The following is a 15,318-nucleotide window of genomic DNA, read 5'->3' on the forward strand; positions in this document are numbered from 1 at the left end:
CATATGTTAAGGCCATTTCAGAGAGACTTGCAAATATTACAGCCTACTTAACTTGAAGTAAATTAGGTGATTATCAGCATCCACGCTGACGGGAAGTCAACGCATGAAAGCACCAATTACTTACCCTGCCATGGTTAAATGAGCTATGATTTATAATTTGGTAAGATTTCCCATTACGAATACGTACAGAGGAAATCCCAGGCGCATACAGTATATTGCTAAAATCGAGATTCCAAAAGAATGGCCTAGGCCTACTAGGTGTGCCTGCCGACTACCAACAGTTCAGTGGCACCATTATTTTATTTCATTTCACGTGGACTAATTATGTGACATATGACGCCAAAATTAACATGAATTTAGAGGTAAACTCTAGTTTTGATATTGTCATGAGATGCAGTAGACAAACACTAGAGACAGGATGGTATTCATTCATTTCAATGTATGGATATTATAGGTAGGGATAATATGTATTCCTGGCATGGTTACATTCAATGCATTCTTCAAGAATATATCAGTTAAATGTTATCTCCGATAAGACTAAATATCATGGCTATATAATTATATTATTTACCAACGATTTTCAATTTGTCCTTTAAACGCCCCCAAGTTTCTTTGGAATATGTACACCGTGCACATGGCGAAATATATGACCCTTCACCTAGGATATTTATTTAACCTCGTTAATCTGTTCGACAACTTGCATATCCATCACTTTATACTCTCGCGATAAACAGCCCTCATATATTAGGTGAGGTAAGGAGACTCGGTCCACTCGGATGGGCGTTGGGTTTCCTTAAGGATTCATTCAAGACGACTGCAGCATTGTGACTTCTAAATTCTGACCTCTGCCCAGCGAGGAAAAATCCACAAAGATGTCGGACGCAGTGATAAGTTTCATGAAGGATTTTTTGGCAGGTGGTATTGCCGCTGCCATATCAAAGACAGCTGTTGCTCCAATTGAGAGGGTCAAGTTGTTACTTCAGGTAAGAACTGTTTAATGAGTCAATAAGAAAATATGTGATGCAAATAGAATACCTGTGAGGGAAAAAGTGCAAATCACTGAAGAATCCATCATTGGATCCATTGTAAACATTAATTTCATCCCAATTAAGGATGCTCTGAACAACTGAACTTATTTTTGCGCACGTGACATGTCACTCCGAAGTAATGACTGGAGCAACGATTCAGGGACTAGCCATCCTAAAATGACACATCTTGTATCAATGATTTTATTCAATGTTAGTTGGTATAAGCATTAGTCATATTTGTATTATCATGAGTCAATTTGGTCTGGAGAAATGTTTAGGTTTGGATAAAGTCTAGTATTTTGATGTCGACATCAAGATCAAAATAATAATGAACAACATTTTCTCTTTCAAATGAAAAATAACGTTGAAAAAGTTACTTCAAAACGTGATCAGCATTAGTGTATTGCTAAATTTAACTGGTAAGATGCAACCCAATATGCACAAGCAGTACTCAAGTGACGCAACAACTGGAGGCTGTCTCTATACATGTCAGCCTACACTGTAGGCCCAACAGACTAAGGTGCAACCAAAATAGTTGAAGACAATTCATCTACAAATATTTTAAACAAAACAAGTACAATCTGCACAAACAGCCTTGTTAAGAGATTTTCTTTGAAGGATTTTCAAGCTCCCTATTGTAGAAGAGAAAACACATTTTTGTTAAGACTCAACCAGTCTCAAAAATGCTTGTGTTCCATTTTCTAGGTCCAACATGCCAGCAAACAGATCACTGTTGATAAACAGTATAAAGGAATCATGGACTGCATCGTCAGGATCCCTAAGGAACAGGGCTTTGTCTCCTTCTGGAGAGGTAACCTTGCCAACGTAATCCGTTACTTCCCCACTCAAGCCCTCAACTTCGCCTTCAAAGACAAGTACAAAAAGATCTTCCTGGGCGGTGTTGACCAGAAGACACAGTTCTGGCGTTATTTCGCCGGTAACCTGGCCTCCGGAGGAGCAGCCGGTGCCACCTCTCTGTGCTTTGTGTACCCACTTGACTTCGCCAGAACCAGGCTGGCCGCCGACATTGGCAAAGCTGGCGCCGAGAGAGAGTTCTCAGGTCTGGGCAACTGCCTCACCAAGATCTTCAGGTCTGACGGCCTCAAAGGTCTTTACCTTGGATTCAACGTGTCTGTCCAGGGCATCATCATCTATAGAGCGGCCTACTTTGGAACCTATGACACAGCTAAAGGTGAACTGCATGAGGACACACATATCTTATGATACAGAATAACAATACATTTGACCCAAAGTGGTGTGGGATAACTGGGCCTACTTTTGTCAAACATAATCATGAAGAAGCATGAATCTCAATTGTGCCACTCAACGTTATTGTTTAGGTATGCTGCCAGACCCCAAGAACACACACATCATAGTGAGCTGGATGATCGCCCAGACTGTCACAGCTGCTGCCGGTATCATTTCATACCCCTTCGACACGGTCAGACGTCGTATGATGATGCAGTCAGGACGCAAAGCAGGTAATGAACTCGGAGCTGTGAACTCACATTAAACAATACTAGGCTAAAACAGGCCTTTTTTTTTCCTTCTTCTTTTGTTTCTTCTGTTACTTTTGTCACAAAAAAAAACATTTGTTCTTTTCATTTTGATCCAATACTTTAAATGATGTGTGGCATTAATTTAATCTATCTTTCTATTCCAATAGCTGACATCATGTACTCAGGCACAATGGATTGCTGGAGGAAGATCTTAAAGGATGAGGGTTCAGGCGCTTTCTTCAAGGGTGCTTGGTCCAATGTGATCCGTGGTATGGGTGGTGCCTTTGTACTGGTCCTGTACGACGAGATCAAGAAGTACACATAAACATTCTGGTCTCCCAAAGAAAGCCCTCTACGGCTGCACGTATGTCTTAAGGTATTATTGAATGAGAACACCATGGTCAAATATTACGAGCAAGGTGTTATTTTTTTGCTGGCTTATGAAGCAACAGCTTGGACAGCTCACCCGAGATGTGCTAAACAGGCATGGGCGGGTCCTCAGTGGAAACTTGTCAAGCTGGTCGTCAAAACCCCGCACACTTGCTCAACTCAAATAATTAGTCGAACATTTCTATTTATTACAGCAGTCTTAAGAACCCCCAACGTTCATGTTTTGTTCCACTGATTTTATGTGTTGAACCACATTCTGAAAATAAAAATAAACATCAAATGTAGTCTTTTCTTGGTGTATTGTCATTGTTTATTATGCGGTCAAAAACTCAAAACACCTGTCAGACAGAGTTGTGTTTATGAATGTTAGCCTCACCAAGTTTAACTAGTGGCCCTAATTCCCCCTGATGAGAAACTATTCACAACACACAATATTCATAGTATGATGAATGTGTACCAGTTTCTTAATCTCACAAACAACTTTTCACTTGACTGGAACAGAAGAACTGGATGTCAGAAATTAAGGAATTTTAGGCTTTATAATATCTTATATCTCATATCCTGTTTTGAGTATGGCATAGTATCCCACCTGCCGTTATACTGTGTGGGACCGACAGCTATTTCAAGTGCTTCATTTAAGGATTTCTAATCTGTCTGCGAAGGCAGCCTTAGACTATCGAACAGGTCTGACTGTATTACTTCTATAAGCACACCATTACGGCATATAACAGGCTTCTTTATTGGGATGCTAAAACAATGAAAAAAATATTTTCCTCCATGATATTCTAGAAATAACTTTACTAGAACACAAATATATATTGGATGTTGAATCATAAAGCAGTATGTAGTACAAAAACAGTGGAAATGTAACCAAACTTTGCAAGCGCACTGTACAAATGCAGCATGGAACACTGGGTATATTAATGGCTAATAATATCATCTTAGAGGGAGAATAGTTTTGGTCCCTAAACCATTTCAGCATATATATTTATTTCATAGAACAAACAATGCTATGGTAAATTATTCACAACATATCATTTAATCATTCTAATGCATCTAAGGCTCCTAGTAAACCAAAGTGAAGATGGTTCCTCACAATCTTTGGTTTACTTAATAGATACACAATTTAACAGCAACACTTCAGTAGTGAGCTTTTATAATAATAAACTGTCTATTAATAATGACATTTATTATATGATGACTATGCACAACTTCACATGGTCAAAGCACAGGTAAAAATGTTTGTTCATCTTTTGAGACGGATGGAGAAATTGCAATGGCAACTGGCATTTAAATAGCTAACGTTTATTGGTAGAATGTCTGTTTTACAGCTTCTGCAAGCTCCTAACCTTCACTTAAAACACCAACTCCCCTGTGTTCCAGGGCTCTCCCATCCTAGGCTGTAAACAGACAGGACTGAATGGCTTGTTCCTTCCCACAGAGCTGCTACACCCAGGCAGCTCGGGGGACGCCCCCCCTGCTGGACCTGGTCACAGGAGAGGTCGAGGTGGCTCTGGAGGTGGAGGACGTTCCCCTGGGTCCACGCTGATGCGTGGCCCTGCCCACGGCCCTGCCAGGCCTGCCGCTCTTTCCTGCGGGCGGAGGAAACAGGGGTCGCCGTGGGAACAAGCGGCCGTCACAAACGCGCCGACGCATCGCGCAGGAAAGTGACCGAGATCCTTTATTTACTCAATACGATATTTCGATACATTTCTGGTATTTCCTCACTACATGTGTGTTTACTGTGAGGTGTGTCTACCTGGGGAGGTCCTGCTGGAGGTCCTGGACGGACCCTGTGGGGTGCTGGGGAGCTCCGTGGGCCCCAGGTACCTGGTCTGGCGCTGGTAGTCTGCCAGCTGCTCTGTCCTCCTCAGGCCACGGGAGGGCTTCACTGTCTCAAGCCTCCTCAGAAAGGCCTGATGAGACAGAGGGAACGCTTTTCTGATGATTATTTTTTGTTTGTGTTTGGACTGGGCAAAACAACGATCTACATTGGATTAGGGCAATGGAATGGTCTACACTGGATCGATACGAGAGAGGGCGGAAATCATCCTAGACAAATTACAGCTACTCCGGGTTCCTGCTTTCTAAGGACATATGAGAGGAAACAAGGATCATTCCAGTCAAGGGATGATACGTTCACCCTCAAAACCAGATTCAGAACGTCTGCCCATCGAAAGTAAAAATAACCAGTGTAGGAACTCAGACAGTCACATGCACTCATGCTCTGACCAGCAAGACTGAAGTAAGCGACACCCCCCAGAAAGGACCAGCCTATGAATGGAAACATGCAAAGGGTAAGTCCTGGAGTCACAAACCATCTCTGATCATTAGAAAATATCTCATATTTAAGGGGCCGCTTGCTTGAGAAAGTGATGCAATAAAAACCTATAGTATGTTGCTGACACTTCTTTAGGGAGGGAAAGTGTATTCTAGGTGGTGTTAAATAAAAATGGTGTAGTGTATGTTGACGGTCTCTAATTGAGGTTGTATGGAAATCCTTAACATGGGACAAATGAAATATCATTGACACGGAGGATGAGTGGAACACGGCTCACATGGCAGATTTAGTTTCTTCACTCCAAGAATAGCAAGAGAGGGAGGCGTCTTTAAGGTGCAGAGAGAGAGAGAGAGGGAGAGAAAGTGCATAAGAGGGCGAGTAAGAGTGTCCCCTTGGAAACGTGGTACAGCGTGTCCTCACAAGACTGAGTCCTCGGTATCAGAGCGAGGAATGACGAGACCACGCAGGGACTGTTTAGCATAGTGGAGCGCTCCTGCTCCACTGCTACTATGTGTGTGCATGGTTTTTCAAGGGTTTACCTAGGTGCACCTCTCAAGCCTCTGGCCATTTTGATCCGACCGCGCTTCTTTGAAACCACTGGAGTCCATGCACGAGGAGAGTTTGGTTGAACTCTCTTTAATGTCACTCGCTGCCACAGCTAGGGCCCCGGCTGCCACCTGCTGCCGTCTCTCCAGGCTGGGACTCGTGTCTGCTTTCACTGGGCCCAGGGGCACAGAGGAAGTCTTGACGGCCCCCCTCAGAATCCGCACTACACGCCAAGCTATCCCAGATACGTGATAACTAGTGACATTAGGCTTGCATGGAAACACACGCGTTTGTGTGCTCTTCTACACTCCCCCCCTATCACTTTCTCTCTCACTCTTACACACACAAACGTGCAAACACTTCATATTATTGTCTGGGGCCAAGTTAAGCTGACAAGGGCTACTGGAAAACTTAAATCCTTGTTTACAGACATTATGCATACAAAAACAGGAGTTTACTGGGGAATATTAACATTGAGTCTGGAAAAGCTTGAAAAGACTACATTTCAACTAAGCAATTCAATGTTTGTGCCACTGCAGCTGTGTTTGTGTAACAACCTCTGCAACATCTGCCACACAGCAGCTGAAGCAGTATAGACCTTTTTTGATGAACGTTCTAGAATTTTCATTCGTCAAGTTCCAAAAAAGGTCTATATAGTAGTGTTGGTAGGAGTGCTGTACAAATAAAAATAAAACAAAAGTAGGTGGGTCCAGTGGCACTAATCGAGTTACTATAAGAGGGTATCAATCACAGACACAGTAACCTGTGCTTCAAGCATTTAGTGTTATAGAAACAAGTGACGTAGCCAATCCTAACACTCACCAAGTTCTCCCTCTCAATGCGTTGTTGCTCTCGCTGCCTGTTGAGGGCGCTGTGGTAAAGGCGGATAGGGTGTGTAGTTGGCGTGGTGATGAACCCAGTCGCCGCGCTAACCGGCCTGGATCTGTGGGGCGGGCGGGACAGCTCGTGGAGCAGCCTCTGGTTCTCTCGGTCAATGCGCCGCACTTCCTCATTGGTGAAGGAGTAGTTCTTCCTGTTCCTGCTTCCAGGGCAGTTGATGACCAGGTCGGTGTCCAGGCGACCCGCTACACCCTCGAACACTTACAGCAGCATGGAGAGATATATGGAAGGGATCACAACAGACTGAAAAATGGATCTCTTTGAAGCCAAATTAGGCTTTTTTGCTTTTAAAGGGGTTTATGTGGGATATACAGTATTCCAATAAGGCCTCGGGGATATTGATAAAAAATCATTTATATATTTAAAAATATTTTTTATTGGGATTAAAGCACCCACCATGGTCACCATCACCCTGATCCGTATCCTCTTCTTTCTGGTTTGCAATGCTGAGGTGGCTGGAAGAACAACTCTCAGAGAACTCCTGCTGCTCCCTGACCCCCTGACCTTTCACCTCCCCCTCTCTGTCTCTTACTGGTCCCAGGTCCAGGTCCAGGGACTGCATGGGGCTGACACCAGGGGTGGAGAGCGGTGTGACGTCTGTCACTGTGTCCTCCGAGTCCTCCTCCAGGTTGCCCTTTACAGCCCTGCCCGGTGTTTGTCCGCATGTCTGGCTGGGGGAGGAGGAGGAAGGCCAAGAAGAGGAAGGTCGTGAGGACTGGGGGCCCGTCTGGACGGGGTGGAACTCAGGGATGAGGTTTTCCCCACTACTGACGTCGTCACAGGAGCTGTCAGTGTCCGAATCCTGCTCTGAGGAGGAGGGTGAGGGGCTCCGGTGACGATGCCTCCTGTAGCTCTTTTTGGGAGGGCCTACCTTGGCCTCGTTGTTTGGTTTAAGGGATTGCTTCGGAGGAGGTGGCACTTCCTCCTCCTCGCTCTCCTCCTCACTCTGATGGTAGCCATCTTCATCAGCATTGTCCTCCTCCCTGACCTCAGCCGATGGTGGTGTCAGGATTTTGCTGGAGCTCATGGAGGACATGCTAGCGTCTTTCTCCACCACAATACTGCCAGTCTTTGACTCAGGCTGGACATCAAGTAAAGACAAAATAAATCAATGATCAATCATTCCACAAGCAGACATCCATTATAGCTGTAATATTTCTAGGCTTAAGCATACTTACCTCTGAAATCAGATAAGTGGTGTTGCATGGCCCGCTCTCATCTTCGTGTGTTCCTTCACTGGGATTAGAGGCCCTGTCTTCAGACACCTCCGTCCTACAAGGCTCTGTCTGGCTGTTGGGGCTGTCCTTCCTTCCAGGTCTTCCAGTCTCTGAACTCCTTTCATTCTTCCCCGAGTCTTTGCTGGAGCGGCTGTCGTCGCTGTCAAAGAACGAATGATCAACCTCTCCCTCAAGTTCTTTGGGACTGAGCATGGCGATCTTTGTCAACACTCCCACGATCTACAGATCACAGTGAGAGTAAAACAGTGAGACATTTGATAACAATTGACATGTAAATACAAAATGACAAGCGAAGTGTCATTTCTGTGCTTTAAAAAAATGTGCTGTTCAAACCCAACAATATGTTTTTCAGTACTACAAACAATGTATTAGATGTCTTAAATCAGACAACTCAAGTTACTAAAGTAAAAGACACATAACAACGAATAACAGCACCCAATTTGACTAGGCTAGTACTGTAGCCTAAATATCTTGGAAGTAGGTATTGGGGTCAAACGTGTGGACATATAGTAAATTAGATAACAAATATCTAAACGTTTGTCTGTCAAATGTATAATACGTTATGTTGTCATCCTAAACAGAAACTATCAAGCACTGAAGCTATCAAAAGCCTTGACATCCGGCATTATCTGGTGTTTGGTAGCTAGCTAGCCAGAAGATAGCGTACTCGTGCAGCACCCTTCGTTAGCCAGCTACTGTAGCTATAGCTACAGTACGTTAGCAAATACGGCACAGTCAGTGCCCTATGTCCGCCTTGGCCTCGTTACTCGTGTGTTAATAATACATGTATATATAAATATACAATAGAAAATATTGTACTAGCCGGTCAAACCAGTACCAAGGTACAGTAAAGTACAGTATATTGTCAACCATGCAACCATGTCATGTGCAACTCGACAGCTCATCTCTTCGCTTCAGTTCAGGTTGCATTTGTCGGCATTTAGCCCCAGTAGCTAATACTAGTAGTGTGGTTACAGTAAATACAGTACCTTGCAAGATAGATACAGTAGTTAGCAAGTGCTACAGTGTACAGTACTAGCCCTGTTTGGCCCTAATTTGCCTGTGTACATGTTTTTAAGATTCCTATTGATTACCACATCCATAAATATTAGTGCTAGTTTGCTAACTTGAAGTATTTGCTCAAGTAATCCCAAAAACAGAGATAGCTGTAAGCAAAGCCATAACAAGTACACTTACCTAGCTAATGCACTACAGTATGCATAAATACATTTATTCCATTACACCAGCTAGACTCCTGTCAAACTTCCAGAGTAACCTAGTAACGTCTTCTTCGTGTCTTGCTGTTCGGCGAAATAATAAGCGACGACTGATTTTGCTGCCACCCGCAGGCTAAAAACTAAACTGTAACACCCAACTAGGTTCAAGTATCAGTAATCAAAAACTGTTTTTAATAAATCAAATGTCTTTCTAAACAGCAAACTCTCTTACGATCAACAATACGACATGGGATGTAATAGGGACGATCATCCAAATTGTGAATAGGTCCAAACAACATAGAAAACCCTTGGATTAGTACTGTTCTACTACCCTCTGCTGGTTGGCTATGTGCCCATGTCAATGGAAAAAAATCTGTTTAATACTGCACTAATAATTGTCAGACAACAATTTAGTTACATACCTTCTACATCCAGTAGTATTTCATGAGATAAATTCAAATATACAAGCCAGTATGCATTCAAATATACAAGCACGTATGCATTTCTGGTTATTCTGACCCATAACAGAGGAACCTAGACACAGCCAACACAGCAGTAGCTTTGGGATAATTCTGTGAATGTCATAGTATTTGAACAGTTAACCAACATTAAAGAAAATAACGCACTTTTAAAGCCTGGAGAACAGTGTAGCCTGTGTGTATTACACTGTACTACATCACATTTCCTTTAATTACAGGTTGTTTATTTTTTACATATTACTTAATTTTTTTCTGTGGCACATATGAAACAATTGTAGTTAACTGAGGACAGAACTCAAATGGTCTTTGGTCTCAAAGGCAGACACAGGTTGTAGTAGGCATTCTGATCCCAGAATTCAGGTCCCTTCCATCCACACCAGCCCTGCAATTCAAATTAAAAGAATATTTAACATTGGCTTCAGCTTCTAAAGATAATTATATTAAATAAAAGGGGTCAGACATTTTGCCAGGCCAAAGCTTCTTACTGTTTGACTTTTAAGGTTCCCATTACCTTGTCCGTGATGACCTGCAGGTCCTCAGCCCCAGTGTAATGTGGGTCCAGGATAAGAAAGCGAATCTGACCGCTGGTCTGACTCCACGACACGCCTAAGATAGTGTGTGCTAAAACACCACCACCTAGTCATAGACACAAAAGAAAAACTACATGTTTGTTTTTGTATTCTATTGATTCATTTTGATCTGCAGTAATAATACAAAATCTGTAATAAACAAATCTAATGGTTTACATTCTTAACTAATTCCTTATGAATAAGATACATTTCCTAACCAATCATGACAGGAGTTCCTTCTTCCAGGAAGTGGTTGGCCAATTCTCTGCCTTTTGAGGCCAACTCAGAACCTTGGCTGAGAGGAAAACAAAAACAGATGTCCAAGTCCCAAATTGGATCACACAAACAGAGACACACAAACATAAAAACACACACTGGGTTTCTAACCTGACAAACATGATCTTGGAGGTGACTCCCAGGAGCTGGTTAAGCACAGCCTGGACCTCGATAGAACCGATCCACTGGCGAGAGCCCACAAAGTTGTCCTGCTTGTCCCCAACAGCCACCAAGGCCTTGGGAACAAAAAAAAAAACTAATCAGTAAACAGACAATGCCATGGATTTGGTATGTTGCTTGGTTCTTTTTGGATGCAAATATAATTGAGGAAACATCACTCTAGGGTTACATAATCCCCACAATGACCCTATAGTAGCCTAATTGTATCCACAGCCTGGCTAGGTAGGTCTATACTTGACACAATCTGGCACTAGCATACCAGTTCAACTTCTACCAAATCTTCTGGAAAATTCCCTTACAGAACACTGCATCTCTGTACCTGTTGTATCTCCTTGTGATTGGGCACAGCTCGTTCCACGTAGCCCTGGCACAGGAACCAGGAGCAGATGGTTTGGAGGGAGCGGTAGGCACAGCCCCAGCCGTTATCATCCATGTGATCCTGCATGTAGTGGTGGTAGCAATACACCCCCTGGACCAGATACAGCTGGAGGGAAATGGTTTACAAGGCCTCAAAATAGACAAATGGCTTCATTAATTCACATGGGATTAGGAAATCCCTGAACCTATTCACATGAATTTATTTCACACTTTTTTTTTTTTCTTTTTTCAAAGAGACGTACAAATTGTGCGTAGAGATAGCACAGCAGAAGATCAAGCATTTGTACGCTTTAGTTTCATTAATTATTATGAGAACTCTGTGTAACTACTGATTGGTCTTCAGAACCCACTGGTGGGTATTTATTGGTGAGGAAACATGTTAATGAGCATGTGCTTGTGAAGACATGTCCAATAGTGGACTGACCTTGCCGTTCTCCAGAGTGGGGTGATTAAGGTTAACATGAGGGGTTCTGAGGTAGCCATCTTTGTAGGGCTCATCAGGGAAGTGGAAGGCATTGGCTCTTTTTAGATAGGGTTTATCATCTGGCAGCTCAAACCGATGATGCAACTCCTACACAGAGACAAAAAACTTCTAAAGGCCACGTAGAAAAATAATCTAAATATTACCTATCCAGTTAGGATCAAATAGTTTTTTTTTTCTTTACACATTATCTATGGTTTTCAGAATACAGAAATCTATTTAGGACACCTTTCGAACAACGTCCAGCTGAGAGTCTGGCACCCCAGCAGGGTAGACCACAGTCACCAGTCCTGTGGGTTCAGGCAGGAGGAAATGGAATGCCTGTGGCACCAATAGGACTGTCTCCTTCATGTACTGCAGGGTCACAGTCTGCATATCACACAGCTGGCTAATGAGCGCCCCCATCAGGCGTTCACATGCACTGCAGGCATGGAAGGAAGACAAAAACAATAGTCAGTCATTAAGTCCAAAACAACTTCCTGCTTACTGCCTGCTCTGTGGGGCCATTAATTAATGAAATTTCAAATGAGGTTCTGTCAAAATCAAACCATGAAGAAATTGGAATGTCATACACTTTGAGAGTCTCATCAATAGGCACAGTGACCACACAGTCCATGGGTAGGATTGTGTGGATGAAGTGGTGCTTTGTGCTTCTGTGTAGCACAGGGGCTGAGGAGAGGACTGGCTCTGTCACCTCGGTCATCAGGTTCATGTTTATGATGCTCTTGAAACAAACACAGAGACACGCTTGTGAGGCTGTGTCTTGTGTAGAAGAATTTATAAAAGACAATCATTTGAAAAACTTTTGCAGTTACATTCTTTTTTCCTTTCTTTTTTCCTGATTTCTTGCTAGTACTTTCCTGGTCCGTCCTAAAAATAGAAGGTGGAGATCATTTACTTTTAATAAAAAATCATATCTAATCTCAAAAATTACATTTGAATACAATGTAGACATCAGTATGTCTTTATGGTTTACTTACTGGAAGTGTAGAAGATCCATGCACGATGTGTTAGCCGTGATGTTGTCAGATTTTGCGAATACATCTTTGTTAGGCCAGATAAAGACTGGACTATTACAAACGTTTAGGACGAGGGAATCTGATTTCACTTTGGAGCAGAGGGCCTCAAAAGTTTTGATGATCATAGATTGTATGTGTGGCACTGAAAGAATACAAATAATACGTCACTTAGAATAGAACAGTACTCGATTATAAAGTAGTGTACATCACATGAATTCGTACATGTTGTACGTGAGTCAGGATTATGTACGTATCTGTCATAGCGTTAATTTGTGTAAATAAATACAACACAAAGCACAAAAAGGGTACTCTTAACTGGCTCAATTAACCTTTGGTGCTATCCAGCTGGCACTTCAGCTCCAGAGGACCTTTCACGCGCAAGATGATTGAGTCAGAGACAACCTTGAAAAGATAGTTAAAGCAAGTGAGAGAGCAACAACTATGGGAATAACACGTTGATTGAAGATGTTTGAATGAGCATAAAGAGCACTCGGACAGAAACAGACAGACACGACGTTAGATAAAGATACGAGAAAGGCTTTGATTCAGTGAAACTAGCTCGCTTGCTGCTAGCTATTTCGACATCATGTTATACAGCGCTATCTAGAGTTGACAGACAAACATCGCTAGATCCTTTAAAAATTACCATTATTTCAAGTATTAAACCTTCGATAAAGCTTGTGTTGTTCTGCTAAACCTTCCTTCTTCTTATGTGCAAACTACATCGAAGGCTGACATATTTGTTTTCGATTTGATGGTGCGTTATAAACGTGTCTTTAGTTAACGTGGCCCAACGAGAGCACCGATTGGTCAACAAGTCTGTGGCTACGCTCAGTCGTTACTTTAGGGATGTTTGATTTAGAAACTGTTTCCCCCCACATAAATCCAAGCGCCTAGACTTTACAGCAGCCTACACGGAAAAAAATACAGTCCCATGTAAAATCCATAGTGGCATTGCGCCATCTTGTGGGTAGTTTTATTTCCAGTTTATTTCGTTTTACAGATGTTCCGAAAAGACTTCAGGTAAAGTATGTTGTCATTTGAATACGTCATTTTGCTTTCTACAACACATTTACATTTATGCATTTAGCAGACGCTTTTATCCAAAGCGACTTCCAAGAGAGAGCTTTACAAAAGAGCATAGGTCACTGATCATAACGAGGTAGTCCCAAACATTGCAAGCAGCCAAAACATGAAAGATACATTGTCAAAAACTAAACACGTTTTCAAAGGGAAGACTCATAAGAGCATGCTGTTATACAAGTTACAAATTAAAACAACATGAACCCCAAAAAGTGCAAGACTGTACCTGTAGAAGAACAATCAACAGTAAAATATTTCACAGCGAGTACAAGAGTTCAAGAGTTAACTTCGTTGTAACTAACCTACAAGAGCAACAAGTCTCTCAATAAGAGTCATTGGGATCCTGGAGGAAACTAACCAGAGACAGTGTCCCTGATGGAGGTGGGGAGCTGGTTCCACCATTCCATACCATATCAACTATTGAATATTTGATAATTGATGTTGAGTCAGACCAATCCCGTCAAAAAAATCTAATCGTTTAAACATGATAGCGTATACTGGTAATAAGTTTTAATAAGTTATTTATTAACGGTCAGGATGTAATGCCTACAGTTGATCGATCTTTATTGCTTACGGTTGATCGGAAGTAAAAAAAAATACCTGTACCGCAGCATTGTTGAATACATAGGCCTACCTGTATAACATTCTAAATATAATTTCAAATCATTTGCGTCTTGAAATGAGGTGAGTAATGCACTGATAATAACCTACCCTGACATGGATCAACACAAATAATGTATCTACTTTGCAGTCTCATAGTCACAGATTTTTTAAAATGAAGGTTAGGCTATTGACCAGACCTAAACAAAATAATATATGTATATTATAAATAACATGATACCTGCCGATTTAAAACAGTTTACGATATAACATAACGGAAAAACAACACCTTAGAGCTAATCAAATCCCCACTTTTTGCTTCCGTTTGCTAGAAAATTGAATTACATTTAGTCATTTAGCAGACGCTCTTATCCAAAGCGACTTACAGTAAGTACAGGGACATTCTCCCCGAGGCAAGTAGGGTGAAGTTCATGGACACAACGTCATTTGTCACAGCCGGGGATTGAACCGGCAACCTTCGGATTAATAGCCCAACTCTCTAACCGCTCAGTCATCTGACACCCCTATAAGCTTGAAGGCCTCTCGAAGGTCCACCAATGGTCGCACAAGGGCAGCTCATAGAGCACTTACCCACGCTGTGATATTAATTATCTAACCTGCTGTAGAGACCAAGGCTAAGCCTCTCCAGGGGAATATCATCTACGACCTCCAACCTCACCCACCCTCAACACAGGCACAGAAGTGTGCCCTTCGCATCGATGGTGTTGCTATGAACAATCAGCCGCTTCTAAATGTCATCCTGTCACATATCTCAGGTCCCATCATGGCAGCACCACCAAGGGCACCTGGCACTACATTATCTCATCTCCTCAATGCCGTGCTAACTGACATACGTACATTTGGTGCGCCAGCCTCAACATCCACACTCGACTCTGCCACACCTGGAGCTACACCAGCCGCTGCTCCAGTGCCAGACTTAAATCCATCCTTTGTGCCGGTGCCAAACCACGAAGGCGCCTTTGAAAAAAGGACAGCATGATATGGGAAAATGCAAAGAACCAATTTCTTCAGTGGACAATCCTGCATGAGTGTCTTTTTTTCACTGTCACTGCTCCCTGAGAGCATGTGTGTCAAATCTGTAAGATTAATACAACATTTTTTATATAATTATTGTTTGATGTAAGTCATTTACA

The 15,318-nt window shown here is 42.4% G+C and overlaps 3 protein-coding genes across 3 annotated transcripts; 1 reads left to right on the plus strand and 2 right to left on the minus strand.

The window, feature by feature from the left end:
* The first annotated feature begins 762 nt into the window (after nt 1–762).
* On the plus strand, nt 763–3,208 carry slc25a4 (solute carrier family 25 member 4). The gene is made up of 4 exons (XM_084686364.1): nt 763–983; nt 1,734–2,220; nt 2,369–2,509; nt 2,695–3,208. The coding sequence occupies exons 1-4, from the start codon at nt 873–875 to the stop codon at nt 2,850–2,852; spliced, it is 897 nt and encodes a 298-aa protein (XP_084542490.1). The 5' UTR covers nt 763–872; the 3' UTR covers nt 2,853–3,208.
* Nucleotides 3,209–4,206: 998 nt separating this feature from the next.
* On the minus strand, nt 4,207–9,219 carry cfap97 (cilia and flagella associated protein 97). Its single transcript, XM_084686362.1, has 6 exons — nt 9,080–9,219; nt 7,823–8,101; nt 7,041–7,725; nt 6,567–6,844; nt 4,677–4,833; nt 4,207–4,509 (listed from the first exon to the last, which is right to left on the minus strand). The coding sequence occupies exons 2-6, from the start codon at nt 8,072–8,074 to the stop codon at nt 4,364–4,366; spliced, it is 1,518 nt and encodes a 505-aa protein (XP_084542488.1). The 5' UTR covers nt 8,075–8,101; nt 9,080–9,219; the 3' UTR covers nt 4,207–4,363.
* Nucleotides 9,220–9,725: 506 nt separating this feature from the next.
* Nucleotides 9,726–13,265, minus strand: ufsp2 (ufm1-specific peptidase 2). The gene is made up of 12 exons (XM_084686363.1): nt 13,128–13,265; nt 12,811–12,883; nt 12,443–12,623; nt 12,278–12,332; nt 12,035–12,186; nt 11,691–11,883; nt 11,406–11,552; nt 10,923–11,087; nt 10,535–10,659; nt 10,366–10,442; nt 10,090–10,214; nt 9,726–9,960 (listed from the first exon to the last, which is right to left on the minus strand). The coding sequence occupies exons 1-12, from the start codon at nt 13,128–13,130 to the stop codon at nt 9,874–9,876; spliced, it is 1,383 nt and encodes a 460-aa protein (XP_084542489.1). The 5' UTR covers nt 13,131–13,265; the 3' UTR covers nt 9,726–9,873.
* Nucleotides 13,266–15,318: the final 2,053 nt, after the last annotated feature.

Source organism: Hypomesus nipponensis, chromosome 22 (genome assembly GCF_054491055.1).
Source record: "Hypomesus nipponensis isolate SF chromosome 22, ASM5449105v1, whole genome shotgun sequence".
NCBI classification, from domain to species: domain Eukaryota; kingdom Metazoa; phylum Chordata; class Actinopteri; order Osmeriformes; family Osmeridae; genus Hypomesus; species Hypomesus nipponensis.